The sequence below is a fragment of the Euprymna scolopes genome, chromosome 37 (genome assembly GCF_053919585.1).
Source record: "Euprymna scolopes isolate OS-2025 chromosome 37, ASM5391958v1, whole genome shotgun sequence".
NCBI classification, from domain to species: Eukaryota; Metazoa; Mollusca; class Cephalopoda; order Sepiida; family Sepiolidae; genus Euprymna; species Euprymna scolopes.
In genome coordinates this window covers 12404883-12432557 of record NC_136518.1, presented here as the reverse complement: position 1 = coordinate 12432557, position 27675 = coordinate 12404883, and the positions used below count along the sequence as shown (strand labels likewise).

General features: G+C 33.8%; 1 protein-coding gene across 2 annotated transcripts in view; it reads left to right on the top strand.

Moving 5' to 3' along the window:
• The window catches only part of LOC145261090 (septin-2A-like), a 507588-nt gene that overhangs the window by 433076 nt on the left and 46837 nt on the right, over positions 1-27675 (top strand). For both annotated transcript variants that reach the window (XM_080119278.1, XM_080119279.1), the window contains exon 2: positions 17345-17450. In XM_080119278.1, the coding sequence (XP_079975404.1) occupies positions 17345-17450 (106 nt within the window). The remainder of the gene's footprint in view (positions 1-17344; positions 17451-27675) is intronic.

The window sequence follows — 27675 nt, the reverse complement described above, 5'->3', positions numbered from 1 at the left end:
GTGTGTGTGAGCGAGAGAGAGAGAGAGAGAGAGAGAGAGAACAGTTCTCAACCTATACATTCAACAAATTTTTATATATAGGGTATTCAGAAATATCGAAATATATCTAGCATAATCTATTATATCTTTAAAAGTTAGAATGTGTGTGTGTGAGAGATAGAGAGAACAATTCTCAACCTATGCACTCTACAAATTTTTTATCTACAAATTAGAAAATTTGTATATAGGGTATTCACACATATGGAAATATATCTAGCATAATCTATCTATTATATCTATAAAAGTTAGAATGTGTGTGTGAGGTAGCCAGAGAGAGAGAGAGAGAGTAAGAACAATTTTCAACCTATATATTCAACAAATATTTGATCTACAGATTAGAAAATTTGTATATAGGGTATTCAGACATATGGAAATATATCTAGCATAATCTATCTATTATATCTCTAAAATTGAGAATGTGTGTGTGAGAGAGAGAGAGAGAACAATTTTCAACCTATATACTCAACAAATTTTTTTATCTACAGATTTGAAAATTTGTATATAGGGTATTCAGACATATGGAAATATATCTAGAGTAATCTATCTATTATATCTATAAAAGTGAGAATGCGTGTGTGTGTGAGAGAGAGCGACACAGAACAATTCTCAACCTATATATTCAACAAATTTTTTATGTACAGATCTGAAATATCACATTTGTATAGAAGTAGAAATCTTGATACCTACTCTGATACCTAATAAAAGAAAGGACACTCTTTAGGGCGGATTTTGATTATAACAAGTCACTAATTAGAAATTATAATAAACATTCTAATAATTTAAGAATTTTACTAAAATAAAATTGCATGGTAATCACCCAATTTCTGCCACAAAATTTTGATTGGCAGAACTCATAAACATAAAATATATATTTTCTAATTTCATCTTTTTTTTTTCTTTTTACATAATCTGGTTTGATGTTTTCCCAAATATTCAAATCACTATATTTTGCTGCTTAATATCAAATACAGCAACTGAGTTATTTTTATGCATCAAACAATTACATTTTCTCATTCATCCAAACTAATCACTGAACATCAATTTCATATTTTCTTCACTAAAATATTACTGTGCTTGATGTCATCAAGTGGAGCGGATCATTTTTTTTTCATTTGTTCACACATTTTTCCAATTTATATATATTTTAAAGATTCTTAGCCTATGTCATTGCATACCAATCTGTTTATTAAAAGTTAAGGTTCACTGTAAACACATATGTTACACCAAAATAAAAACGCTTCAGATAATGTCTTGATATTCAATTCAGTTTCTCACATGACATCTTATGAAGTTAGTAGAAATGTTACAGACTTTTGAATCTCAAACACTTTCAATACTGTGCACTGATATTTTCTTTTTTGCAATATAAGCACATTCCTGATTTTTTTTACAAACGTTAAAAACTTTCACATTGTGTAGCAATATACTGAAACAATTATAAAAATATTTGTTTTTATTTTGAATGATGCAGGGCATCTGAAGAGAGATTTTTCTAACAAAATGAAAGTATAATTTTTAGCAATAGGTATCTAGGAAAAGGCCACTACATATGTTATAAATTCCAAATTTCCACAACCTGGCAAATACTGGTACACGCTAGCAAATTTAGATTTGTAATTACAGAATATGATTCTAATTTTTTCCTTTGCTCTTTATTCTAACACTACACTAAGTTTACTGTTTTATTTCGCTACAGTTGATATTGTGTAGAACAATAAGAAAATCATAGTGAACAATGCATTCAACAAAATTTCACACACATTTCTAGATACCTATATCTAATAAGTTCAAAAGAAAGGACACACTTAGGGAGGTATTTTGGTGGTCAAGTCACTAAATAGAGATTAGCTGGTTTCCCGGCATAGCCCAAGATGTAATAAAGATTGACTGAAATACATGTTCTAGCTGGTTTCTAGGCGTTGCCAGGGATGTAATATAGACACATTATGTTGTATATTACCTGTTCTCTTCTCCCTAAGGTAAAACAATTTCATGTACATGCTGTAAATTACCTACACTAGGGATAAAACATGAACAATACCAGTCCTAGGGTAGATAAAACAAATAATACATAGAGATGAAAGATTCCTCTCCCCTAAGAATAAAACATATATTCAATATCTGCTTTTGTTTTTTCATTGTTTATACGGTCCCGAGCAACGCCGGGTAGCCCTGCTAGTCTATATATATAAAAGCCAAACGTCTGTGTGTATGTATGTATGTTTGTTTGTAACGCTAAAACTTTTGAAAGACGGAACCAAACTTGACAAATTTGGTATCATATCGAAGCCCCATCACCCGGATGACAAATATCGAAATTTCACGTCAAACGGACCACTAGAAGTTGGTCAACTGATCAGTTATCTTCGAGGGGGGGGGACCAAAAAACCTGTCATTATCTATATATATAAAAGACAAATGTTTGTTTGTAACGCTAAAACTTGAGATGAAAGATTCCTCTCCCCTAAGAATAAAACATATGTTCAATATCTGCTTTTGTTTTTCATTGTTTATACAGTCCCGAGCAACGCTGGGTAGCCCTGCTAGTATATATATATATATATATATATGGCAAAATTTGTGTGCACATTTTTTGTATGTCCGGCAAAGGCTTTTTTTCGGGGGGGGGGGGGGTACTATTTCTTAGAAATGTTTATACCGTCTAGATCGTAATATTTAGGATTTGCAAACGCGCGTCGCGTCTAGATTTATTTACATTGACTTTTACAAAATTCTTGCTATTTCAGCCCTTCTCATGTTGGTTCAGCTTTTTCGTATAAAGTGAAACTAAGTTGAAACGACAGCGGTTTCTCGGTTTTCATGCCGGAAACGTTCAAAAAGCAATGAGCTTTTGATCAATGCGGAGAAACCCTTTATATCAGACAATTGCTATTCAATTTGGACATCTGGTTCTTCCCCCCCCCTCCCCAAACATTTTGGGAAAACAAAACCAGCCAAAGTCGGGTAAAACAAACCCAAAAAAAACTGCCTCGCAGTAAAAGTTGACTGCTGGATTTCTATTTGACCTTATTAAATTCAGTTTTTAATCCTTAAATTCAAATATTTTTCCGTTACTCTCCCTTGCTGACCGAGTAGGTAACGTGTCAGTTTTTTTGTTTGTTTTTTTTTTCTTTTTTTTTTTTTTTCACCCTTTTTTTTCCACCTTCGCTTCAAGACTCCTGGTCCGATCTTACCTACCTACCAAAACTTTTTTTATTTTATTATATTTGTCCCCCCTCCCCCCACACACACATACACCTACAAACACCGTGGCAACACTGGGCACCTCCGCAAGTCTATAAGAAAAGCAAAATGTGCGTGCGCGTTTGTGTATGTCCATGAAAGTTTTTTTTTTTTTTTTGCCGGGATTCTCGTATCGGTTAAATTTCGGGAGAAGTTTTTTATACTTCCCAGATCGTAATATCTCAGATTCGCAAACAGACATCGTCTCTATTTTTTTTTTTCTTTTGATAGTTTAAAAAAATTCTCAGCGTCTCGTCATGTCGGCTGTTTGTCTTTTTCATATAAACAATGCAAAACTATTTGAACGCAAAAAATTTCACGAAAAACACTCGTCTAGCCAGAACCACTATCAACAATTTCCCACACTCTTTATCTGTGCCTATATCTAAACGTAGATTCCATGAACAGGGCTTCTTTCTTAAAACTGCTCGCCCGTGGAACTCGAAATTTGAAAGATTATAGTTTAAAGTTAATTTCTCAAAGAAAAAGTGTGTGAAATAAAATATATATGGAATAATTTTATCTCAAATCTGAAAAACCCTAGATTTCACGTAAAAATTCATGACAAAAATCGCGTTTCGTTTACATTTTTCTGGAATTATTTCCAAGTTAAGTATTAAGTTAAAGTCTTAAGATAATGAATTAATACAATAAATGTACTTAACTTTTGCTAAAAAAAGTAATAATTATCCAAAAATGTATCACTGGTTGGAACGAAACTTTATAGTATCAAAAAAAAAAAAAAACTCTGACAGCAAAATTCAAATATGTATGGAAGGACAAATTAGACATAATTTATTTCTTTATTTAACATTATTTCGGCATACCGAGCGACTTTTTTTTTTTTTTTTAGTCGCAGATCCTCCATTCCTTCATTTAAAAATGCATAAAAGTTAATTAAATTCATTAGTTATACTACTGACAATTCATTGAAAAAAAAAGTTAGCACCATTATTAATACAGAATTACACTTGGTTAAGGAAATTTCTAATTATTGAAAAAATTACACACTAAAAAAATACAGACTTACGTTAAAATTTATCATAATGTTTACGTGAAATTTAAAGTTGATAAACACAAACAGGCGGGTAGTTGAAGAAAAGAGGAGGGTGGGCAAAACAGACTGGTTTTCTTTTCAAGTCTGCGCATCCGTACTTACCGACATGGAACGTTCGTATAATTTTTGCCATTTTTTTAATTAAATTTTTCCATGTTTTTCAATTTCATTTTTTTTTTTTTAACTTTATTTTCCAAGATTATATGAACATTATCTTACGTTGATAATTATACGTTATTGCGTGCAATGGAAATATTAGAATCTTACATATAAAGATTACGTTAAAAATGTAAGCGTAAAAAAAAAAAAAGTAGAAATGATTTTTGCAATTAAAATTTTTTGTGTGAAAATATTAAATAAACAATGCTTAATTCAATGATAATATTGGTAGTTCGAGAAATTAAGTTTTCGAGTTATATCCATTTCGTTAATACGGACTTCAGGGTCTTTTTTTCGTAATGTTCCTGTAAAAATTATTTTATTTTATTTTTATTATTACAAATTACGATGCTTTATTTACAAAAAAAAAAAAAAAAAAAAGCAAAAATAAATTCTTGCGTTTTTTATTTACTACTGAAAACCATAACTTTAGTAAAGGTATTTTTTGTTTAAACAAAATAATACATTTTCACTAAAATTTAAATAATAAAAAATAGTTTATTATATTCCGCGATTATTATTTGATAAATACTGAAAATTTCATTAGAATTTGTTAATTTTCTGATTTTTGGTGAATTTTTAAGTAAAGGGAGGGGTCAAAATGTTTATATATTTTGAGCATCGGCATTCATTTTGTCCGTACCTACAAAATACTGTTAGAAACCCACCGAGTGAGTTTCTAACTGTATTTTGTATAATTTTTTTGTTTTAACTCATTTTCCCAAACTTACCGTGTTCAACAGCGAGCATGCCGCCATTTGTCTTTTTCAAATATACCGATAAACACTGCATGATTTTCGAACCGATTAAACGTTTTAAAGGGAATAAAAACACTAAAAACATTTCCAGATAGGTAGAAGGGTAACTTATCTTGTCTTTGGTAACATTTATTTTTTATTTATTTATTTATTTATTCTTTTTTTTTTTACCACGTTTTCAAATCTGTACTTTAACCCCCCCTCCCCAAATTACGAAAAACGATATGGTCGAAAATGAATTATTAATGAAAATAGTTTTCAAAGACAATTAGCAAAACTTAAGTTTTTAGTTCACTCCCGTGCTTCAAACTAGCGCTAATAAGGTTTTAAATTATACAATTTCTTCGGGTCTAATACACGTTATATTAACTATCAATAAATCTATTTTTGAAAAATATATTTAATCTGTTCAGGACAAATTTATACATTGACGTACAATGACGTCGACACAGTGGGTCACGGGTCGTCTATGACATCTATTTTCTTAATAACAGTAAGTGAACCGCTACTTTTGTGTGGCTAAGTTAGTCTTTTCTTTGGTATTCCATCGTCTCCATCTTTCGCAGATTCTTCAATTTCGCTTCTGCATTTTTTCAGCCTCCCCTTCCCTGCCATCATTACCCGGCTCTCTTCATCGCGTTCCCATGGTAACCAGTCCCCCTCCTTCTCGATCAGAAGGGAAGAGGGGGAAAGATTGTCCAAATGTTTGCAAGTCCTCCTCCTCCCTCTCTCTCTGCATATCAACTAGCTGGGGTGAAGAAAGGGAGATACCAGCTGATTTGGGTTTACTGCTATATATATATATATATATATATATATATATATATATATATATATATATATATATATATATGTGTGTGTGTGTGTGATAAATGAATGGGTTTCCCTGTTTCCTTTGAGAAAGATTATGGATTCCTTGATCCAAAGTAGGTCAACTGAGTACTCTTTCTCTTAACAAAAGGTATAGACCATATTACACGCTTATATCATATACCGGGATGATTGTGTGATATATATATATATATATATATATATATATATATTATACTAGCAAAAGTACCCGTCGTTGACTGGGTTCAGAAACAGCCTACAGAAAATGGACTCTGATTTATGAAAGTATGATGGGTTATGAAAAGGAAGGGTTGTAAAGAGATAGCTTCGAATGTGGGGGTATCAAAACCAAAGCAAAATATGAAGAAGTAAAAAAGAAAATAGATAGACCCCATAATTTATTATACCATACCTGTTCCCACTGAAACACTTATCACAATATTCTGTGGATCTATATTAAAAAACCTTGTTAAACTTTGTGACATATTTCCATACTATGGAGGTCAGGCGCTAACGAACACCCCATAATTTTATTGTACCATATTTCTTCAAACTGAAACATAATTATCAAAGTATACTTACGCAGATAGATATGAAAATTCTTTATTAAAGTTTGTGCCTATTTCCATTCTATGGAGGCCAGGCGCGAACGCAGACCCCATATTTTATTATACCATCCCTATTTAAGTTAAAACATACTTATCAAAGTATTATGTACATCTATATCAAAAACACTTGTAAACGTTTTTTTTTTTAATTAAATTTTTTATTTCCATACTTTGTAGACCAGGCGCAAACGCAGACCCCACAATTTAAATGAATCATCATTATGCCAGATTAAACATACCCATTCCTGTGTCTCGATACATCTATTATTATGTGATCAGTTTTCTATAATAGTCAACCATATAGGAGCCTATTCGTGACCAGACACACACACAGACGTTCAGCTTTATATTATATTTATATATATATATATATATATATGTGATTACTTCAGTGAATCACATAAATTAATATATGAAGATATAATTTTATACACTTCAACAGAGCTCAGTACATAACTTACTGTGTATGTATGCATGTGTGTTTATATATATATATATATATATATATATATATATATATATATATATATATATATATATACTAGCAGAAGTACCCGTCATTTACTGGGTTCAAAAACAGCCTACAGAAAATGGACTGTGATTGAAGGTATGATAGGTTATGAAAAGGAGGGGATTGTAAAGAGATAGGTTTTGATACTCAAAAATTTTACCCCAAGCAAAATATGATGAAAGTAAAGATAATTTTTGTGAAAATATATTTTTTATATCAACTTTGTTTCCATTCGTAGCCAAGAGTGACCAACAAAATGATGTTTCCTTACAAAGAGAAAATGTTATATATATAATAATATAAATATACAAGAAATAAATGTTACCATAGTCAATAAAAGTTACTTTTATGCTAGAAAAGTTCATTGGTTTGTATTTTTAAGTAGTTTGTAAAAAAAATTTTTTTTTTAAATTCATGAACCGGTTTTAAAAAAAAAATCAAAATGGCAGCGACTTGGAAATGGAGAGCCCTGCTTTCAATTTGAAGGAGTGGCACCTGAGCATTCTGTGTTAACAATTTAAGAGTTCCGTCAACGTAAGGAATATTTGTAAACATATTTTAATGTTTTCCGTTATTTTGTGCTTGAGGAATATTCGATTATGGCATGTATAACAATTCATTTAAGTACTTATCGCCTCAAATTTCGTTTTAATTTTGGTTCGCTGAAATTATTTCAAGTAAAGAGCATTAAAAACTATTTCAAACCAAAAAAAAAAAAAAACATGAACTGAACTTTTATTGACTATAGTAACATTTATTTCTTGTGTATTTATTTTTTCGGGTAGTCGTTTGTTGGCTTTTCTGCTAAACACTCTTACTAAATAATATCAACGAAACATCGAAAAACAAAGAAACAAAAACAGTTTTGAAAAATAATGGAGCTTTACTTACTTCAGTAAAATAATCCGAAGCAGCAAAATGGGATATTAAAAAAGTAAACACGTAATTACTTTAGCTTTTTAAAGCAAAGAATTGATATGAATAAGAAAATGACGCCCTTTTCAAGCAGAACAGCTTCGTTTCAGTTTTACAGTATTGAACGGTGTAGTATTGCGCTGTCGGATTCATGGTTGTACTATTGTAATGTAAACATGCAGAAAGGGTTGTAATCAACTGAATTCCTTTTAGTACACTGACAGAAAAAAAGCTTAAACAGATATATAAATAAAAATAAAAAGGTTATGTAAATGTTTCTAAAAACATATGTAATCATGTGAGCAGGATTTTTTCCTTCTTTTGACACGATAACAAGTAACGTTCTTATTTTTTATTATTTATCTATTTCTGAAAGAATGCCACGTGCAAGTGAAGAAGGGAAAAAACAGTTACGCAAAATTTGTGTCGAGAATTGTATAAAGTTCCGACTTTTTTTTGGCTTTCACTTTAATAAGAACGTGAATTTATGAGGTGAATTTATTCAACACAATATGATTCAACTCAAAAAAATTAATAAAAGCTAACGTGAATTAAGATTAAAGTTAAGGTGTTATTTTGGACTCTCACCCCTTTTAAAAAATCTTGTTAAACTTTGTGACATATTTGTATTCTATGGAGGTCAGATGCGAACGAGCACCCAATAATTTTATTATACCATATTTCTTCAAACTGAAACATAATTATCAAAGTATACTTACGCAAATAGATATGAAAAATCTTTGTTAAAGTTTGTGCCATATTTCCATGGAGTACAAGCGCGAATGCAGACCCCACAATTTATTATACCATCCCTATTTATGTTGAAACATACTTATCAAAGTATTCTTATGTACATCTATATCAAAAACCCTTGTAAACGTTTTTTTTTTATTTTTATTTTTTTATTTCCATACTTTTCGGGCCAGGTGCGAATGCAGACCCCACAATTTTTATGAACCACCGTTCTGGCAGATCAAACATACCCATTCCTGTGTCTCAATACATCTTCTATCATTATATGTAATCAGTTTTTTAAAATAGTCAACCATATAGGAGCCTATTCGTGACCAGACACACACACATTCAGCTTTATATTATAGATATATATATATATATATATATAATTTGTAGTTATCCACATACAGTACTGTTTCGTTGTATCAAAACTCATCAGTGCAGCTAGACTAGCACCACTCCCAAGCCGATGATTGAACCTAGAACCATCGCGTTGATAGCCAGCAGTTCTACCCATCGACCCACGGAAGCAGCGCCAGTAAATGACCTCAACAAATGCCCAATAGATTTTAATACTAAAAATCGGACTCTTATATTCCTGCATGATTTCTATATGTGCTATTGGGGGGGGTAAAATACGCTTAAATATGATATTTTAATTTGTTCAGATTTCTTATATATTATTATAGTTGTGATTTCAAAAGTAAAAAAAAAAAAAAACTAGAATTGAAACCGGAACTGAAGCATTCAAAGCTGGTGACGTTACCACCGTACCAATGTGACATGAATATGAACTGATTAAAAATAAACTAAGATGAATGTACAAAATGTATAACGATTTTTTTTTTTTTTTTTTTTTTCAATTTTGACCCATTTTTAACCCTTTAAAAATTTAACCAGCTCAATACCCATAAAAGAACGGTTCATAAAATGTATAATTATTTGAGGCTACTAGCGCCGCTCTGTGACTTTTATTTTTGGAGGAGATAGTTTTAAAATATGGAGACAGACACAGACATATAGTCATTTATATATTAGATTTATTCAAAAGTAACCAACATTCAAGAGGTTATCTCATTTGCATATTACATTAACAAAAATCTGTCTTAATAATTAGCTGTAAATTTTTAATGGAAATTAGTGATAGAAGTGTTTTGAGTATTCGTTTTAGAAATGTGATATAAAGTTTGATTTTAATTTGGTTAATTCATCTATATATTAATACGAGAGCATGTGTTATTTATTTTCTGTGTCATGCTGACATACAAATCGTTTAATTGTTATGGACTGCCATTTCTTGTAATAAATAATTTTACTAAGAATTCTTCATAAGTTTTGGTTTCAGTTTCGATTATAGCTGAAGGAACTGAAGTTATATACATTTTTTTCATAAGTTTTGGTTTTTGTTTCAATTCAAGTCGTATGGATATATTTTTTTTTATTTTTGAAATCTCAACTTTGATATATAAAAACTATAGAACATTCACTCTATGATAATATATACAAAGTTTGCAAGAATTAAAATATCATATTTAAGCGTACTTTACGACCGGGCTACGCCAAGCATCCCTGCTAGCTTAGATAAATACTTTTGCAGTTTTAAAAAAATAGTTACAATAATATCAGAGCATCTCCATTTACACTGAACATCTACAGAATGCCAACATCAATATATTGCATATGAATGAGCGGCCTGAGGAATTTTCACAGGTCTCTCTAGTTTTTAATTATTGGTATAACCAAGGTCAGCTGCATTAAAAAAGTAAGTTTTCATTTAACATGAATTATTTCTCTTTAAGCTATGAAATTTTATTTCCTTGTTTAAATATCATAGATGAAGATAACAATGTTTTATGCTTCCAAAAATCCAAAATATGGTCAACTTTGAGGAAAACTGTAGCAACTTAGGGTTTTTGGTGTACATTAAATGTGACTAAATCAATGCGGTTTTTAACTGGCAACACCGGGCATGTAAAGCTAGTGTGATTTTATATATATATATATATATATATATATATATATATATATATATATAAACACTCCCAGACGCACAAAGTATATTTGTGTGAAATTGTTAAAAAATTGGCAGGCTCGTTTCAGAGTTCATAGGGAACAAACTCATGTACAAAGTGCGTTTATAGATAGATATATTTTAATTCATGCAGATTTCGTATTATTTCCAAACCAATACTATCGATTATTGTAATTAATGTATATTAGTATTCTTTACTTTCTTAACTATGTCCATACCCATATATAAACTTTAAAAAATAACGTTTAACCTATAAATCTATATTTGTGCAAGCGTAGAACACCTGCCAAGTGTTTTTTTTTTTTTCAATGTTAACCTTTTAGCAGCTATTTTTACTGACCAAATCCAAATCAAATTTGCTTCACAGGTCCAATTTAACTATATATCATGTTTCAAGTCCAAAGGCCTAAAATTAACAGTAGTTTGGTAGACCGTACTCAAACAGGCAAGGTCACTAATATATCATCATCATCATCATGCAGTCCGTCAGCCTTGACGATGACTAGTCGGTGCCTGAGTGCTTTATTCTTCAGTACAGGACTTTCCATCTTATCTCCTAACTTGCTTGCGCAGTTTAGGTGCAGTATCTGTTGCGCATTAGATAAACACTCTCTGAACCTCCAACACTCATTTCCACTGGAGCGAACCCGCGACGAGTGGCAGCAGAGAAGGCCGCAGCTTCTGGCCGAAAGTAATCTCAGTGAGGTAGACAGTTGCACTATCGTGTCCGCTACTACGCCTTTTCTTTCTGGATAAGGTTCCATAGCCTTTTAAGGAAAACTGCAATGCAGCAGTAGGATTTGAAGTCAGTTCCATCTCTTAACCTTTTGCTGTGATAAGGCCCACAAGGCAGTGGTGTTTTATTTTGAGGTTGGTTCCCCTAGTCTTCGCTCAATCAAGGGCACCCACAAGAGAGTAGGGTAGGGGTTGGTAGCGTGCCAGGGTGTCTACATATTGGTGGGCCATAACGCACTACCTCTGGGGGTCCCCTACTACTTGGAGATCTCCTACAAGTTAAGCCTGGGGCCGCAAGGCAGCTAGTTACTGTGTGTGGCCAACGTGGAGGCACTGTAGGAGTCTTGATGATGGAGAGGCTATGTACTGGCAGGGAAGACTTATACATAGCTGCTCCCTTTTCACCGTGAGGTTAGGCAGCGGTGTTAGCTGGAAGAGAGAAGGCATGCAAGCTCAACACTAACTTATACCTAACACACTAGATGCATCACATCCACCTGCCGGATTAAGAATCCAAACACACACATAATAAATAAATAAATATATATATATATATGTATATATATATATATATATATATATATATATATATATATATAATAATTACACTAGGACATTTTGTGTTCGTATGTACGTTATCACCTTTCACACATATTTTATAAAATGAGGTCGTCTGATCAGCAAAGATGGTAATTGATAATTAATTTTACATTACTATGTAAAAAGATTCTAATATTTAACTTTTTCAAATGAATTGTTCCAAAATCGAATTGTCGCTGCATCAATTAAAGCAATACAATGTTAAATGTGTTTTTGTTTTTTAAGTGACACTCGTATAATGGATTTGGGGGGGCGGGGTATATATTTTACATAGAAGGCACCACTTATCAAGATCTCTCAACAGTCCCCCCCGCCCTCTGTGGCACGGGGGACAAGATCAAAGTGTAGTATCTGTTCCGGCAGATGCTGCAAGCAAAGACTAGCTATGACTAGCAAAGACCATATGTGGGGATAACCCCACATATCTGAACTTGGTCAATGTAGGGATCACCCTACAGACCACAGTTACTATCCGGCTCCCATTTCCCACCTCTCGGGAGCTGGATCCCCCTTTCCCTCCCCCCTCCCTCTCTCCACATTAAAAAACGGCCTTGTGCCTAATTTGCTCAGTGGGGAAGCAAATAAACCAACACTTATCAAGATTTCTCAAGGGTAAGGGTTATTAAGTGCACAGTAGTCAATGGGATAATATCATAGTTATCATTAGTAGCGGAAATTTTGTAAATTGGATTACTTAAGGGGACGGTTCATCAAGAATTTGTTTACGTTGGACTCGAAGACTACCAAATTGCAATCAGCTAGAAAATGGTCGAACGAAGAAGTTCCACAGGTATGCAGTTCTAAGAAAGAAGCTTTGTTCATGGAATCTACGTTTAGGTTTAGGCACAGATAAAGAGGGAGGGGATTATTGGCAGTGTTTTCAGATAGACGAGTGTTTTTTGTGAAAGTTTGGCGAGGAGGAACCATAGATTGGAGCTCAGACGAACATTCGCTATGAAAATAACAATAAAGCAGAGACAGGCTCGCAACGTCTCTTCTGTGGGAAAGAGGTTGCAGGGAAGAGAAAAAGGTATTCCCCATTAGGCCACGGTCTATTTTGAACTTTGTCAAATCAGGATAAGATCTTTCTAGCAGCTCCTGCCAAGATATGGCAACAGTACTCCTTCCTTGGATGTACTTGGCTTTTATACAGGTAGAGAATTGTATTAGTAGTGACATATTTAACTGACAATTATTTTTACATTCAGAAGATGGAATATTGTTTTAAAAAATTAAATTGTTACAATTTTAAATAAATAAAATGTCTATTTAGCTGGTTTTGACTTATATTCTGTAAAAAATAAATAAATAAATAAAAAAATTTAAAAAAAATTTTTTTTGTAAGTCATTAAAAAAACTAAAATTTTATTTTTAAACAATTTTAGGATCGAAATTGGGATTTTAGAACAGAACTGATAATTGTATCCAGGGGGAAATGTTGAAATCGTCTCGTCACTAATTTATTCTTGGAGTTGTACACTAACTCTGTCATACACCTCCACTGAACTTATCTATTTTCTGTAAAGTTCTCCACCTCGCCACACTCCATCGAGTACACCTCAATCTAATATGGTCGCTGTCTCAATATATTAATTTTTAACCGGAAATCCTAGTTTTCCCATGTTTTTCTCAGTAATTCACAGCTGGTCACTCAAACTGGTTATATCCATTTTTCTCAGCTTATTGCTATCCAGACACTCGGAAAGTAATTGTTAGGACGCTATCCCATTTAGGGAGTTCAATAAATTAACCAGATTTTCAATTGTCACTCACTTATCTTAATTCCTCTTTTTGTGAGAATTATTTCCTAACTTGGCATTTCTCCGGAATCTTGGCAGTCCGACAGTTCAGGGTGGGCCAAAAGTCACTGACTCATTTTAATTTTAAATAACTTTTTTATTGTAACAGTTATATGCATGAAATTATAGTATCATAAAATAAAGGCGATAAACTTTATTTCACTTTAGTAAGTTTGAGAAACTTGTATTGTTAAATGTGAAAAATAACTGCAAACGCCTTCCATTTTCTGCTTCACAAATTTGAGCTCTTTTGATTACCTCTGCCATAACCTTTTCCAAAGTTTCTGGCTTTATTTCTCTAGTGATGTTTTCCTTTAGCTCTATTAAAGATTGGGACTTGTTGACAAAAACCTTTTCCTTTGGATATCTCTCACATTGAAATGTCTTCGACAGGCTCTTTGGGTTTGTAATTATTGAGCCTTGATTTTGATAGTAAAATTGTACAATTTTTGTTCGTTGGACGATACTGAATTTTTCCATAATTAATTTTCAGGATCTGAAAAAAAAAAAAAAAAAAAAAAAAAATGAAGAAATTAAAAGTACTTAGAAATAAACCATAGAAAGATGTCGTGTAATCCAAAATACAAACATTAAAAGAAAACGGACCAACTGATCTCCCACAACGTGTTTCATACCAGCTAACAAGTATATCTCTTGCATCATTTTGGCACAGGGGGTTAGAGGATTGGGGGGGGGTCTTGCTGGTTTGAGGAGTGTTCTTTTATCAGAATGAGACATGGTTCAGTTGAATCCTAGGAGGTATTATCTCTTTCAAAAGGAGGTCGATCTCGTTTTTTTTTTTTTTTTTTTTTTTTTTTTTTTTTTCCTCACTAGTGCCGTTTTGGGATAGCTGATTTCCCCAACTATCCAGGCCATATTGTATTGTGCTAGTGTGGGAAGCAAGTAAGACCAAATATGATGTTAAAATTTTTTGTATGTGTCTGTGAATTTCTAAGACTTTGTCAGGTGGTCTGTCACACGTAAGTTTAAAATGTCGTGCTCAAGTTTGAAATGGCATTTTTGTTGGTCAGTGGTGCTCAAGTTTAAAATGGCATCTTGTTCGTTTCATACAAATTCCTGTTTCTGATTTTGGTTGAAGAATAAATTATTCTAAAGCGATTTATTTTTTTTTATTATTTATTTTTTTTTATTTGGTTGAGCCAACTGAAGTACTGATTCATAATTTGATTGGAGGAGCGAAGGAGGGGGGGGGTCAATCTACTGACTTTTCTCCTGTGATGCTACTGCAACAGACCAATGATTTTGGTCTTGGAATGCGGTCTTTTCATTGATCCAGTTCGGTGCTTTTTCATTGCAGGATTTTTGGCGCCATTCAATTTTAGGGTGGATGGTGATGGCTCAATTAGAAATGTAGAAGGGAAGGGTCGGCGCCGCTTGCTTACTTGTTTATAGCGTTGGTGGGGTTAGGGTGCAGTCCAATTTGTATTTTTATATAAACTTGTAGTAGGAATAACCAGTGCATATATCGTCTTTTTTTTTTTTTTTGTCTTTTTCTCCCTCCCTTTGTCCTTTTCTCCCTCCCTTTGTCTTTTTCTCCTTCCCTTTGTCTTTTTCTCCTTCCCTTTGTCTTTTTCTCCTTCCCTTTGTCTTTTTCTCCTTCCCTTTGTCTTTTTCTCCTTCCCTTTGTCTTTTTCTCCTTCCCTTTGTCTTTTTCTCCTTCCCTTTGTCTTTTTCTCCTTCCCTTTGTCTCCCTCCCTTTCTCTTTTTCTCCCTCCCTTTCTCTTTTTCTCCCTCCCTTTCTCTTTTTCTCCCTCCCTTTCTCTTTTTCTCCCTCACTTTCTCTTTTTCTCCCTCCCTTTCTCTTCTCCCTCCCTTTCTCTTTTTCTCCCTCCCTTTCTCTTTTTCTCCCTCCTTTTCTCTTTTTCTCCCTCACTTTCTCTATTTCTCCCTCACTTTCTCTATTTCTCCCTCACTTTCTCTATTTCTCCCTCACTTTCTCTTTTTCTCCCTCACTTTCTCTTTTTCTCCCTCACTTTCTCTTTTTCTCCCTCACTTTCTCTTTTTCTCCCTCACTTTCTCTTTTTCTCCCTCACTTTCTCTATTTCTCCCTCACTTTCTCTATTTCTCCCTCACTTTCTCTATTTCTCCCTCACTTTCTCTATTTGTCTTTAACATTCACATTGAGAGATTGCAATAATTTTTTTTTTTTTTTTTAAGATTGACATTATGGAGTTAAAATCTATTTACTATTTATGCATAAAATATAGAGAGACGGATAAACAAAGGTGTGTGTGTATTAGTAGGCTACCCAACGTTGCCTGGTCATAAAATATGCTTAACTATATTTTAATTTACAGATTTTGTATTTATAATAAAAATTTTAAAAATGTCTCTATAATAATAGTGTACCTAATATAGTCGTGATTTCAAAAATGAAAAAAAAAAAAAAAAAAAAAAATATCTGGCTCTCTAGCGTTATTTGCTACGATCTGAACTAAGGACAGGTGGATATCAAAACTTTATAAATAAACGCAATTGAACGTATAAATATATATTTTTGCATTTGCAGAGGACCACTTTAAGTCAACTTACACTTGCCAGGTTCCAATTTTGCGGTTTGGACGTATTAGTTTTTTTTACAGGCTAAAAACCTAATCGAATTTGTTCCACTGGTCCGAATCCCCTATATATCAAGTTTCAAATCTGTAGAATTATGAATAGTTTGGTAGAGACCGTTCCGTTCACACACACATAAGTTACTGTTGTATATAATATACATGTGTGTGTGCGCGCACGTATTTGTGTGAACATCTCTCTCCCTCTCTCTCTCACACAATGTTAAATAGATTTTAACTCAAAAGGGTCCATAATGTGAAAATCTTAATATAAAAAAAAATACATAAAATAAAGAATTGCTTGCCGCTTAATTTCAGAGGCTTTATTCCTGAAAAATAAAAAATTAAAAAAAAAACTGATTATCACTAACCCTAAGTTTGGAGGGGGGGGTGCTTGCAATTCGGACTTATAGTTAGTAATAGGAATTTTTTTTTATTTATTTATTTTTTTTTTTTTTTAACTTTGCAGAAAATAAGTCTCCTCCCTCACCAGTTAAGTGACAGCAGTCATTTGTATTTCTTTCTTTTTTTTTGGGGGGGGGGGTAATTTCATTGATTTCTATGACAAAAGTATTGGAGGGTGGAACATTTGTTGATCCTCATTCAATCCCGAATAAATATATATATATATATATATTGTGGAAAGTACTGGAAGATGGTAGCTTGTATCTTTTAACGAATGTATTGCAACCTTATTATTTAATGAGTTTTCTAAACTGTATTTTTTTCTTTTTCTTGCTTTTCAGTTTGTGAACCCCGAACAGATTGGCTATGTTGGGTTTGCTAATCTCCCCAATCAAGTGCACAGAAAATCCGTCAAGAAAGGATTTGAATTTACTCTTCTTGTTGTTGGTAAGTTTCACGTTCCAACATTTTCTCCCTTGCAACAAATGCTCCAAATACATACATTTATATTTGGATTTATCCATACGGTAGTAGTAGTAGTAGTAGTTGTAGTAGTTATTACTACCACTACTAATGAAACACTGTAGAAATTCCATACTGCCTTTAAACAATTTTTATAATTTACTGTCAATAAGATTCCTTGCCAAATAATGTCTCTCAGGGTCAATACTATAAAGAAAAAAAAATGACTTGGAAAAAATTAGAACACCAAATGTTATTTTATTTATTTTTTGTTAAATGAATAAACTAATTTAAAAAAAAAAAAAAAAAAAAAAAGTAAATAATGGGCAATCAACAATTCCCCCCACTATCCAACAATCATGAGGTCGTTTGCTCAGCAACCGAGAAGGCTAACATGCTTGCCAGTCGGTTTGCTTCCAACTCCACACTGAACTTTACTAACTACCCTCTCCCTGACTTTCCTTTGCGGACAGACACCACACTAGACAATCTGAAAATCACCCCTTCTCAGGTGCATGCTATCATAAAAAATCTTGACACTTCAAAGCATGTGGACCAGATCTCATCCCGGCTGTGCTATTAAAAAAGTGCTCTGCCAAAGTAGCTCCAGTTCTCTCCTAACTTTACAATAAATGCCTTAATGAATCTTGCTTTCCTGCCTGCTGGAAAACTGCTTCTGTGGTACCAGTTCTCAAAAATTCTGGCAAAAGAACCGACCCAGTAAATTATCGCCCCATTAGCCTCCTTCCACTTTTCGCCAAAATATTTGAGTCCATAATTAACCAAGCTCTAGTCCATCACCTTACAGATGCTAAACTTCTGACCGACCAACAATATGGATTTAGGCAAGCCCGTTCCACAGCAGACATCCTAACTGTAATCTCTGAACGTATATACCATTCACTGGACAAAGCAGGGGAGGGTAGATCAGTAGCTCTAGATATATCTAAGTCTTTTGACAGGGTATGGCAGGAAGGTCTTCTCAGGAAAATCAGATCAAGCGGTATCACTGGAAGAATACTTAACATAATTAAATCCTTCTTAGATAAGAGAAAAATCCAGGTTGTCCTTGACGGTCGTACATCTAAACAATATGATATAAATGTGGGAGTGCCTCAAGGGTCTACCCTTGAACCTCGATTATTCCTATTATTCATAAATGATCTCCCTGACAAAATTGTCTGTGAGATGGGTATATATGCTGATGACCCCACGCTCTATAACAGACACGACAGGAAAACAAATGAACACATCTAAAGAAATGGCAGAAACAGTAGAGGATGCCCACCAATCTGTAGTAGAATGGGGACAAAAATGGATGATCACATTCAATGCTGCCAAGAGTAAACTTGTTTCCTTCAATAATTACAAGAAACCTTCTCTACCACCAATAGCAATGGCCAAAGACTATTTATCTGAAAGTACATCTTTTAAACTCCTCGGCCTAACATTTGCAGGAAACATGATTTGGAACAATTACATTGAGAGCATTGCCAGGACTGCTGCGAAGAAGGTAGGTTCTCTCTACCATGCTAGAAAGCTACTAACGCCTGAAAGTATTCTGTACCTCTATAAGGCCACCATTCGCCATGTATGGAGTATTGTTGTCATATTTGGGCTGGTTCATCTGCTACTAGTCTCTCGCTCCTAGACAAGGTTCAAAAGAGTCGCCAACCTGATAGGTCTTGAACTGTCATCTAAGCTTCAGCCTCTGTCCCATCGACGAAATGTAGCATCTCTCTGCCTGTTCTACAAGTACTTTAACAGTGAATGTTTTGACGAACTGCAAGCACTTGTACCCCCTCAACTAAATACCCCCGACAAACCTGACAAGCAGCTAAATCCCACCCCTTCACAGTAGAGATCCCTAGATGTAAGAGAATCTTCTACTCCAGTAGTTTGTTTCCCAGAACCGCTAGACTTTAGAATTCCCTTCCAGGTTCCTGCTTTTCCAACTGTACTGACATGCAGAAGTTCAAGTGTAACGTGAACCGACATCTTGCTGCCAAACTCCCTACTTAGTACTCCTGTAGCTTATGTCCCTGATAGTAGACCCCTACATCAAAGTGGCAATGTGCCTTGTTTGAGATGAAAATGTAGTAATTAAAAAAAATTTTTTTTTAATTTTTTCTTAGACTTTTAATGGCATACATCTTTGTCAAATGTTTGTTTTTTTTTTTTTTCTCTAAATTTTGCTGGCAGTATTAACTGAAGAGAGTTAAATATATGTCCAACCTTTTTGACGGTTGTGAGGTCTGAATCCAATGTGGTTAGTATGATTTTGAATAGGGCAGGGGTCTCCAAACCTGTGGAGGTTTTGTGGAAAACACAATATTTTTGAAAAAAATTTTTAAAATGGAAGTATGTGAAAATAGTGTGATGGTTTGTCTTTTTATTCAGAAAATGATAAAAAGAATGAGATTTTGGAGAACCAGTTTCAAAAAATCAAAATTAATGAATAAAACACGATCGGGTCATATATATTTTTTTTATTTTGGCCCACGTAACTCTAAAAATCTAGCAATATGCCCCGTCCCCTAATCCACACACACACACACACACACACTGTTCAGAAACTTTGGAAATCCCTGGAATAGGGTTTTGGTCACTTTTAAATTGAAATCCATGTTTAATTTCAGAATTCCCGATGGGTAGCTAATCTGTATAAATCTTAGTGATGAGTTTTCGGTGGGTAGCTGGACTTAAAAATTTTGAAGGCAAAGAACAAAGATCTTTTTGTGGACACGATAAATGTGTGGGAATTCTAAATGATCCAATTTTTTATGGAGCGATTGCGGTTGGTTGCTAGCAGAATGTGGCTCCATTTGATTGGTCAGTGTCTACAAGTAGAATCTTTCAATTTTTTTAATCCTGCCCCTTTTTTTTGTATAATAAATATTGCAATTTTTTTTCCTGTCTTGCTAACTCTAATTAAATTTAAAAAAAATATTGCAACACTAACATCATTGAAAACATTATTTTGTAAAGTTATTTGAAAAATTTAGAATATCAAGAAGGAAAAAAAAAAAAATTGCCACCAAAAGTTTCAGGAAAAAAATTAATAATTTAGAGATGATTTTGTTCATTTAATAAAACCAATTTTATATTTGGTTTCTGAATTTTTGAGATGAGGATTGGTTATTCATATTATTCGGATTTTTTACAACGTTTCAGTCGATGTAACCTCCGACCTTCAGATGTATCTTGTTGAGCAGATTAAATAACTTTCTATTTGACAATTTAAATGCTTCGAAGTTTCTTGCAAATCTCGAAGCGGTATAATACATTCTATGTTTTACAACATGTATTTTTTTTTTTTTTTACTTAGGGTGGGGGGCCACAGCTTATTAATTCCCAGAGGCCACTTTGAGGGTTAATAAGTTTTAGACAACCTGATCCGTAAAGGTGGAACTTTGGTAAGGTTAGATTATTTAAGAGGACGGCTCAACAGGAACTTATTTAGATTATATTTGAAAATGACCATGCTATATAGTCAGCTGGGAAGCAGCCACATGGTATTGTTCCATAGATTGTAGGAAAGAAACTCTGCTTATGGAATTTTCATTTAGTCTTGGGCTCAAATTGAGAGTGAGGAAAGTTGTTGATGGTTGTTTCAGCTAGGGGAGTATCTTTTGCAAACATTTTGCAGAGAGGGACCATAGATTGAAGCTCAGTCGAATACTTGCCATAAAAATAATGATAGAACAGACACACTTGCAACATCTCTTCTGCAAGAAAGAGGTAGTAGAGACGATAAGGTCCTTACCCACTAGATTTCTAAGATGGTTTTGTACCCTGTCAAAGTAGGAAAGGACGCTTTTAGGAGCTTCATCCCCCCCCCTACATTAAAATCCAACCTTATGTCTAACTCTACCCTCGTGAGGAGGCAAATAAATAGGAACTGTGACCTCCCCCTCCCCGGGCCATTACAGGGGTAAAATTTCCTTCAAATTGTTCATATGCCTTGGATTTAAAAAAAATTTTGCATAAACATTAGTCATGGTAAAAGTAAATTTTTCACTCGTGGAGGGGGGGGGTCCTGCATGCTCATGCATGCTGCATTAAATTATAAAATATGGTATCTACCGAATCAACATGTTACAGTAATGAACATATCCAAAAACGATAGATAGAAAATTAATCATAAGGCAAAATAGTTTCGGAAGAAATTAGCAATATTAGCTTTAAAGAGCGCTTACATTAGCAGGGGAGGTAATTCATTTTTTGAAAATTATCAAAAATTTAGCAATGGCTGAAATAAATTGTTTCATTGAATAATGGCATATGGGGTTGATGTAATATTCCAGAAATATTCAATTATGACATCACAATTAGGTAGATAACATTGTTTATTGTCGAAATTGACAAAAAAAGTAAAGTTATTTTTATTTATTTTTTTTTTAAATAAAAACTCAATTTTTCGGCTGCTGGATTTCGCTGCAATAACAAAGAAGTACCAATTATTTTTAGCAACAATATTAAAGCAGAAATATTTGGCAGCTTGTGGAAAAAGGCGTGTACTGTCTGCCCCCCCCCCTTCCCCGTCAACCCTGAACTTCACGTTACACACCTGGGGGAACTTCTTATTCAAAAATCCATTCATCCTGAAACAGCTGGAATTTTTTTTTTTTTTTTTTTTGGTATGTCTCTGGCACATTGCCCATAAAGTGTTACTTAAGACAAAATGTACCAGGTTTTTAATTCTGCATTAGTGCTGATTTTTTTTTTTTTTTTTTTTTAGCTTCAGAGGTAGGCATGCCAGGTAGAGGATTTCCTCACCCTTAAATTGCGTCCTGTGGAAGAGATATTTCATCGTGCTGAGATGATAGCAGGACTATCTTTGGCTAATTATATGAAAGCGGAAATCATTAGAACTAGCGGGACCTATGAAAATTCCACAGGGAACTCATTCATATGTAATATATTGATGTTGACATTCTGAAGATGTTTAGTGTAAATGGAGACATTCTGATAACATTTTTGCTCTTTTGTTAAAACTGCAAAAGTATTTATCCAAAATAGTATTGACGCCCGGTGTAGCCCAGTCGCTTAAATATATTTTAATTCTTGCAGATTTCATATATATTATTATAAGGTAATATTCTATCGATTTTTATATATTTTAAAGTTACGATTTTAAAAAAAAATATATATATATATCCATATAACTTGGGTGCATCAGCTTAAACCAAAACTTATGAAAAAAATATATGTATATATAATTTGAGCTCTTTCAGCTATAATCGAAATTAAAACCAAAACTTATGAAGAATTCTTTGTAAAATTATTTATGGAGAAATGGAAGTCCATAACAATTAAATGACGGTCACTCTGATGTAAGCGTGACACACAAAATAACACATGCTATCCTATTATTTAGAGATTACAAAATCTTTGTTAGAATTTAAGTGGCACTAAAATATCCAAATATATTTAACATGCTGGAAAACCACCTCTGTGGTACCAGTCTTCAAGAATTCTGGTGAAAGAACTGACCCACTAAATTATCGCCCCATTAGCCTCCTCCCGCTTTTCGCCAAAATATTTGAGTCCTTAGTTAATCAAGCCCTAGTCCTGCACCTAACAGCTGCTAAACTCCTGACTGACAAGCAATATGGATTCAGGCAAGCCCGTTCAACAGCAGATATCTTAACTGTAGTTTCTGAACGTATATACCGTTCATTGGATAAAACAGGGGAGGGTAGAGCGGTGGCCCTTGATATATCTAAGGCTTTTGACAGGGTATGGCACGATGGTCTTCTAAGGAAAATTAGATCATATGGAATCACTGGAAGAATTCATAATGTAATTAAATCCTTCTTAAGTAATAGAAAAATCAAAGTTGTCCTCGACGGACATACATCCAAACAATATGACATAAATGCGGGAGTACCTCAGGGGTCTATCCTTGGACCTCTATTATTCCTGATATTCATAAACGACCTCCCTGATAATATTGTTTCGGAGATGGGTATATTTGCCGATGACACCACTCTCTATAACAGATATGAGGGGAAAACAAATGAACACATATCCAAGGAAATGGCAGAAACACTAGAGGATGACCTCCAATCCGTAGTCGAATGGGGACAAAAATGGTTGGTCACATTCAATGCTGCTAAGACTAAGCTTGTTTCCTTCAATAACTACAAGAAACCTTCTCTACCACCAATAGCAATGGCCAAGAACACATTGCCTGAAAGTACTTCTTTTAAACTCCTCGGCCTAACGTTTACAGGGAATATGAACTGGAATAGATACATTGAGAGCATTGCCAAGGCTGCTGCAAGGAAGGTTGGCTCCCTCTACCGTGCTAGAAAACTACTTACGCCTGCCAGTATCCTATACCTCTATAAGGCAACCATCCGCCCATGTATGGAGTACTGTTGTCACATCTGGGCTGGTGCATCTGCTGCTTGTCTCTCGCTCCTGGACAGGGTTCAAAAAAGAGTCGCCAACCTGATAGGTCCTGAACTGTTATCTAGGCTTCAACCTCTGTCCCATCGACGAGATGTTGCATCCCTCTGCCTGTTCTACAAATACTTTAATGGTGAATGCTCTGACGAACTGCAAACACTTGTACCTCCCCGACGTAACTACCCCCGACAAACCCGACAAGCTACTAAGTCTCATCCCTTTACAGTAGAGATCCCTAGCTGCAAGAAAGCCTTTTACTCCAATAGTTTCTTCCCCAGAACTGCGGGTCTTTGGAACTCCCTTCCGGGATTCTGCTTTCCCAACTGCAATGATATGCAGAAGTTCAAGTGTAATGTTAACAAACATCTTTCTACTCTTCTCCCTTCATAATGACCCCGCTAATTAATTCCCTAATAGTAGCCCCCTGCTTCAAAGTGGCACTGTGCCTTGTTTGGGGTGAAAATTGAATAAAAAAAAAATAAAAATAAAAAAATGAACCTCGAATTTACTAGCAGAGATTCCTAGGAAGATGAATTATTAGTGTACAACCAAATTTTGAATAAATCTATTTAAATAATTTAGCCGTTAAAAAAGAAAAATAAATTAGCTGTTTTCTGTGAAAAAGAAATCTTTTTTTAAAAATTTATTTTTATTCCCCCCCCCCCAGGCATATTTCCACTGAGACGTTGGTGGAGGTGGCTGCTACATGGGAACTTGGTCAGCATTATATTTATTTGTTCACATTACATTTAAATTTCTGCATGTTGGTGCAGTCGAGGAAGCAGGTTATGAATTCTAAAGACAACCAGTCCGTAGAAAAAAAAGCAATTTGAGTAGATAATTTTTCTGCATCTACGAACCTTTACAGTAAATGGGGGGAATTTTGCAACTAATCAAGTGGGTCGGAAGTGTTTTCATAGAATGTGTGTGTATGGGGGGGGGAATACAAGTGCAGTAAGTTTGTTAGAACACATTCTGTTGAATTACTTGAAAAACGAGTACAGGGATACAACACTGGTAATGCGACAGGAATTGGCAAACAGCATTGCCTGGTTGTAAAAATATGCTTAACATGATATTTTGATTAATGCTGATTTTGTATTTATTATAAAGCCAATTCTCTATTATTATATTGTACCCAATATATAGTTATGATTTTAAAAAGTTAAAATTAAAAAAAAAAAAATGACTCTCAGGCCACCACCGAGAATCGAAACCAAAACGTTTAGCTTACGATTTACTTTTTCCTTTGAAGTTAATGCCTGAGCTATTAAGACATGTTTGCTGCAATACTAAAAATTAAAACATGAACCAATAGCTATTACGTTACTCATGCATATTCGCAAAGCTGTTGTTCGACCTTCATCTGGTAAATTCCATTTTTTTTTTAATTTTCACACTTTTACATTAATTTCTTTCTCCAGGTAAAACCCAAATATAAAGTTTTGCATGGGTTCGAATATATATTCAAATATAGATTAAGTTTTATGCCGTGTAGACCAAAAACTGACAGGAGTTTTTAAACAAATATATATATATATATATATATATATAGTGATCTGTGCTTACTATAACCTTTTATGCCAGTATAAATCATGTATAATATCTGCATGAATATAATTACACGTAATAGTTAATAGATGATCATTCCATAAGAACACTGAAAAAACTAATGGGGAATTAAAATGAACGTTTAAAAGAATATGCAAATTAGATCTTCTGCAGATGAATATGATCTTTTTAAAACTACTTCATGAAATAAAGAGATAAATGGAAATGACTTTTCCTTTTAAGTTTTTTGGTTTATTATATCATTTAAGCGGGTGTTTGGAGGTGTATGTTGAGCAAAAGAAAATAAAAAGCGGTCAATTTTTTTAAAACTTTAATCCCTATTATGACCCCTTAACATTTAATGTTTTGGACTCAAATCAAGTTAAGTTAGATCCATGTCCAAGAAACCTATATCTAAAATTTCAAGTGTTTAAACCGTTTGGTAGAGTTCTCAAAGGTGGAATCGTTGAATTTTGACCCCTTAACAGCCAAATTTCTGGCCAAAAACCGATTACAAAGAGTTTCCCAAATCTCAATACTCTGTATATCAAATTTCTAATCTGTGGATGAAAAATTGACAGCTATTGCATAGGGAAATGCACACACACATTCACTTTTATAGATGTATAGATTGTTTATGGATCAGATTTTGTTTTAGAAAAGTTTGTAGAAGGCCTTGAAAAAAAATTTGAAAGGCTTTTAAAAGTCCTTGAAAATATGCAAGTACCCTGATAAAACACTTACCATGCACCTCTCCATGTCTGGTGTATATCGTGATTGTTATCTGGCAAATATCATATCTTTATCTCTTGTGTTGATCTGATAGTTATCAGTGGGGGTGGGATCTATAGTGAGGAGATTATAGTGCTGCTGCCACCATCACCAGTAGGAATCTCTTGAAAGTGATGTTTCACAGGCAGCCAATCATTTCAATCCACCATTTTTTATTTATTTATCCCCCCCCCCCCAAAAAAAAAGCTGAGAATTCTAGTTTCTTTGGGATTTCATTTTTCTTTGTTTTTCCCTGGAATTTTTTTGTCTAGATAAAAACAAAAAAATACAAAAATTAAAAAAAAAATGTGAAAAGCAAAGTCTATCCCGAATTCTAAAACTGGTTAAGATTTCTATATATTATTTAATTGGAATTGAGATGAGTTTTCTTTATTAATTTATTTATTGCTGACTATTATCCTCATCTTTTTTAGTTGTTTTTTCACAGGCCCTTGGCATAGGGGATAGAAACGTTGAATCTCTACGGTTCCAGATGAGAATTGTCTGAAGATGGCGGTTTCAATCCTACTAAGCTTATCATATAAATCAATCCTACCCAAAGCCAGCCAGAGGCTTACTTGGCCAAATCGGGGTGAGACAACAACAACTATGGATGGCAGTAATTGCTGAGAATGCAGTTAGGAGATTCGGAGTTCCTATCCCGTTTTGATTACCACCTGACGAAGACCAGAGGAATAGTTGGGTGAAACGTCGTGAAACAACTAATAATAAAGATGAGGATAACAGTCCGCAATGAATAAATTTAATGGTTAAGATTTGTCCTAATTTTTAAAAAATTTTTTTTATTTTTGTAAACAATTTTGCTATTTATAATTTTTAAAAGATGTGTTTGTAAAGTTCCATTCATTTGTTATGTAAGAAATACTGGACCATTTTTGTGCTGACATCGTGATATTTAAGTGAGTTTTGATTCATCACTTCTGTCAAGTTTTGAGGTATTATGTCGAACAAAGATGGTGGCAGTAAATCAAATCGGCGAAGAATCAATGCAGTCACGATTTTGAATGTTGAGTAATTCCTAGTAACAAAGATGACGGCAAAGAATCAATGCAGTTACGATTCAGTTGTTTCGAGACAGAGGCTGACGGCGAACTGATTGAATCCAAACTTCAACATTTTTTTATAATAACTTTTGAAGTTTCTGGTTGGTTGATTGTTATAACTGTGGTTATAAAAAGGATCGTTGAATTCATTGGAGTCATACCCTCATTAAGAGTCAAAATCATTTTAACAACTTCCTTTAAAAATGCTGCAATTTTGCTGCATTTCAAGTAGTACATTTGATTACAAAAAAAATATCTCAACCGATTTCGATTTAAGCGGGAGATCTGACTTTTTCACTCAGAATCCACCTATCTCTGCTTTGTGTGTGTGTGCGTCTCTTATATCTCTACACATATTAGCTGCATGTACCCGGCCTTGCCCGGTTAAGTAGTATGCGACTCATCCC